This window comes from Salvelinus sp. IW2-2015, unplaced genomic scaffold (assembly GCF_002910315.2).
Source record: "Salvelinus sp. IW2-2015 unplaced genomic scaffold, ASM291031v2 Un_scaffold3020, whole genome shotgun sequence".
Lineage (NCBI taxonomy): Eukaryota > Metazoa > Chordata > Actinopteri > Salmoniformes > Salmonidae > Salvelinus > Salvelinus sp. IW2-2015.
The window spans coordinates 186,361-190,365 of NW_019944312.1; the positions used below are offsets into that span (position 1 = coordinate 186,361).

The following is a 4,005-nucleotide window of genomic DNA, read 5'->3' on the forward strand; positions in this document are numbered from 1 at the left end:
AGGTGGCAGACGCTCCAAACACTCCCTTCCTCTCTCTACTCTGATCAAAACAGAATGCTATCACTACCTCATTCTGCTTGTATCTTTTCTATAGTTGAATCCTGGCAGAATCGTGCTCCCTCGCTGCAGAAAAACATAGCAGTAGGTGTGTCTTCTATTCTCCAGGGATACTTTAACTCTCTACCGCGTGGAGATAAAAAAAGAGAATAAAGAGAGAAGGATGGAGAGAGACGAGGCGGAGAGGGAGCAGTTCAACTGTTCTTTCTCTCTTCTCCCTTCCCCTTCCCCTTCCTCTTCTCTCCTCCCGCTTCCTGTTCTCCCACCACTCCCCATTCCTCGAAACCTCCTCTGGTTGTCTCTATTTCTTGCTCCAGGCCAGTGCTGACTACTACTGAGGAGAAGATAGCTGAGGCAGAGGCAGTTCCAGGAAGATCTGCTGCCTGGTCTGCACCTCCAGCCTCCACCTCCTCTCCCCCTGCCGAAGGCCKGGTTAGTCCGACAGGATGGGCTGCACCACTGGCAAACTGGCCTGCCAGCCTCCACCCCAGCCCCCAGGAGCCCCGGCCCCTGGACAAGACAATCAGGCCCTGAGCCAGCTGGAAGCCCATGGGCCCAAAGTCCCGGAGGTCCTATCCAGTCTGGAGCGCCTTTCCCAAGCCACGGGCGGCATGGAGAAGTCCTGGTATCGCTGCATCTTCCCCTTTGGCATCATCTCGTTGGTGATCGGTGTGTCGGGCACGGCTGTTACTTACACATACAATGACCTGCCCCTGACCAAAGTGGTGACGGTAGTGTTGCTTATAGCCGGCCTGGTGCTGACACTGACCGCCGCCGCCTGCTGGACGGTCCACAAGAGAAAGAAGAGGAAAAAGAAAGAGAGGGCCTCAGGAGCCGGAGGAGGGAGCTCCTTTACCTCAGAGCAGTGCCCCTTGTGAGGAACACCTGGAGCCTGGGATATTCTGACCACACARGGACATGAGAGAGGAGAGAAGCCCCAGGAATGGAGCACCGCCGGGGGGGTGGGCTAGCCACCACCACCAGCCCTCCCTAGTCTTTATGGAGCCTGGCTGCTCTTGGCTCAGCTCATAGCTCGGGAAGAGGTGTGGAGAGGAGGAGGACAAGGACTCAGGAAGAGGTGTGGAGAGGAGGAGGAGGGTGAGGACTCAGGAAGAGATGTGGAGAGGACGAGGACTCAGGAAGAGGTGTGGAGAGGAGGAAGGCGAGGACACAGGAAGAGGTGTGGAGAGGAGGAGGACGAGGACACAGGAAGAGGTGTGGAGAGGAGGAGGAATAAGTATATTCACCACAGAATATTCATAATGGGCAGACAGACATACATTTCTGCACTAGTGACAAATAAACAGCATTGGTTTCAGCAGACAGACATGGCTGTCCACTATTTGTTAAAGACATCCCTCCCCGGATGAGGGTAGATGTCCCTCTTTCTTCTCTTTTGCAGCATAATCATCATCCATCTTTACATCACCTCACCTCTACCAGGGACGTGTTCATTAGGCACCGAACGGAAAGAAACGACCAAAGTAGTGTGGAAGTACCTGAACTTATCCAATGAGAAACGTTAGTTTTCATATTCCGTTGTAAAATCTTTTGCTACAGTGTGCCCTAATGAATACGACTAAGTGCTATTCAAGTATCACATCAAGTACTACTACGTACTGTATATATGATTACATACAAGATTTTCTCCTCATAAGCAAGCACACAGCTGAACTAACACAGCTGACACACCACACAGTACATGCATGTGGGATTGCGTAGGTGTTCAGAGACCTACGTGTCGGACTGTGCGTATCCGTGTGCGTGCGCATGTGGTGTCCGTGTGTGGTGTGTGTGTGTGTGTGTGTGTGTGTGTGTGTGTTGTGTGTGTGTGGTGTTGTGTGTGTGTGTGTGTGTGTGGTTGTGTGTGTGTGTGGTTAGAATGACAGCCTAACTGCTTGTGACTGTATTCCCTGCACGTAGCACTTTGCGGTCCATTTCTCTCAATGATTTGCACAACTCTCCTCTCTTCTACTGTTTCTTCTCTCTCTCTTCTCTCTTTCTCTCTCTCTCTCTCAGAGCGCTGCCTACAAATCATCTCTTTTATAAATATCCCACCCTGCTTCTTTTGATATTCAGACTTGGCTTCCTTTCAATTTAAAACTATGTTATGTTACTATTTGTGGAAAATACTCCCACGGAAATAGAAACATAAGAGCGTAAGTCACCAGAGACTCATGAAATAAAATAGTTCCTCGGTCTTCTTTAATCATGTTCAACTAGTGCAAGAGAAAAAAAAGGAAATTCAACAGGGACCCCCTCTTAATCAGAACACTCCAGTTTTACCATGACTTAGCAGTGCATGGCTGGATGAACCAGTCTCTGGCCAGGGAAAAGAACATTTTAAAGTTCGCCTCTTGGCATCGAGAGAAAATGTTGCAGTTTTCAAGCACATTTCCTGCAATTCTACACATTTTGTCATGAGGCAGATACAACTTTGCGTTTTTAAAGGCCCAGTGCAGTCAAACATTATATTTTATATATTTCACACTATGAGGTTGGAATAGTACTGTGAAATTGTGAAAATTATGATAATGCTGTAAGAGCTGTTCGAAAGTCCACCTAAATTTTCAACATGTTTTGATGGGATGGAGTTTTGTTTTGCCTAGCAGTAAATTAGTTAATAGACAATAAGAAAGAGAGTTCCAAACCTCTCTGCCAATAACAGCTAGTTTTCAGTTTTCCCCTTCCCAGGGGTCTGCAGACCCCACTTTGAGAACCCCTGCTCTAGGGTTTCTAGCAAAGGACTAAGAGCGTCTGGGGTTAAGTATAGACTTGGGATAACCACACGCAATGTGAAGGCCTTTTGAAGCTAGCCTGCTGGTAGCAGACCTGTTTGAGCTTCAGCCTGACTCCTTGGTCGTGTCCGTTGTCATGCCAAACTCGACTAACAATGTTGGCATGCGTGACACGCAAGTCAGTAGAGCTGGCTGTAAAGCACATAGAATAGTATACACATCCCACTGTGGCCACACTGGTTGTATCAATGCTGTTTTGCATGTATTTCAATGAAATTACGTTGAACCAACGCAGAATAGACGTTAAATTGACATCTTTGCCCAGTGAGAGTACTGGAGAACCCAGCTACTTCAGCCAGTAAAGGAGATGGTTTTCACTAGACGAAGCTAGTAAAGCCACTTGTTATTCTGTCCAGTAACAAAAAGGACAAGAAGGCAGCAGCATTCCTATTCTGTGGCTTAAGCGCCGGACCACTGCTTTATCCTGCGCCAGAGCAGCCAGAGTTTAGAGACATTTTCAGTGCCGTTTCCAGTAACGTATAATAATCGTATTCGTTCAGCATGACCAGTGGTGTAAGTACTTAAGTAAAAATACTTTAAAGTACTACTTAAGTAGTTTTTTTGGGTATCTGTACTTTGCTTTCTATTCATATTTTTGACAACTTTTACTTCACTACATTCCTAAAGAAAATAATGTACTTTTTACTCCATACATTTTCCCTGACACCCAAAAGTACCTTTGCATTGTTGAGTGCTTAGCAGCACATGAAATGGTCCAATTCACGCACTTATCAAGAGAACATCCCTGGTCATCCCTACTGCCTCTGATCTGGCTGACTCACTAAACACATAAGCATCGTTTGTAAATGATGTCTTAGTATTAATGTGCACCCCTGGCTAACGTACATTTTAAAAACAAGAAAATAGTGCGTCTGTTCTTGATTTATATAAGGAATTTGAAATTATTTATACTTTTGATACTTAAGTATATTTTAGCAATTACATTTACTTTTGATACTTAAGTAAAATACTTTAAGACTTTTACTCAAGTAGTATTTTACTGGTGACTTTCACTTTTACTCGTAACTTTCTATATCTATACTTTTACTCAAGTATGACAATTGGGTAGTTTTTCCAACATTGAGCATGAGTGACCTAAATCTGTCCAGAGTCAGAGTCCTCACTTAAAATTGAGAGCCTCGACTGGCTG

General features: G+C 45.7%; 1 protein-coding gene across 1 annotated transcript; it reads left to right on the forward strand.

Moving 5' to 3' along the window:
• The first annotated feature begins 344 nt into the window (after positions 1–344).
• Positions 345–1,284, forward strand: LOC139025656 (transmembrane protein 100). The gene is made up of 2 exons (XM_070440799.1): positions 345–1,135; positions 1,203–1,284. Exon 1 carries the CDS (start codon positions 504–506, stop codon positions 933–935), a length of 432 nt encoding a protein of 143 aa, XP_070296900.1. The 5' UTR covers positions 345–503; the 3' UTR covers positions 936–1,135; positions 1,203–1,284.
• The last annotated feature ends 2,721 nt before the right edge of the window (positions 1,285–4,005 follow it).

What these genes read in the sequence shown, in the direction of transcription:
- LOC139025656 (XM_070440799.1), top strand. Translation starts at nt 504, where the DNA reads ATGGGCTGCACCACTGGCAAACTGGCCTGCCAGCCTCCACCCCAGCCC.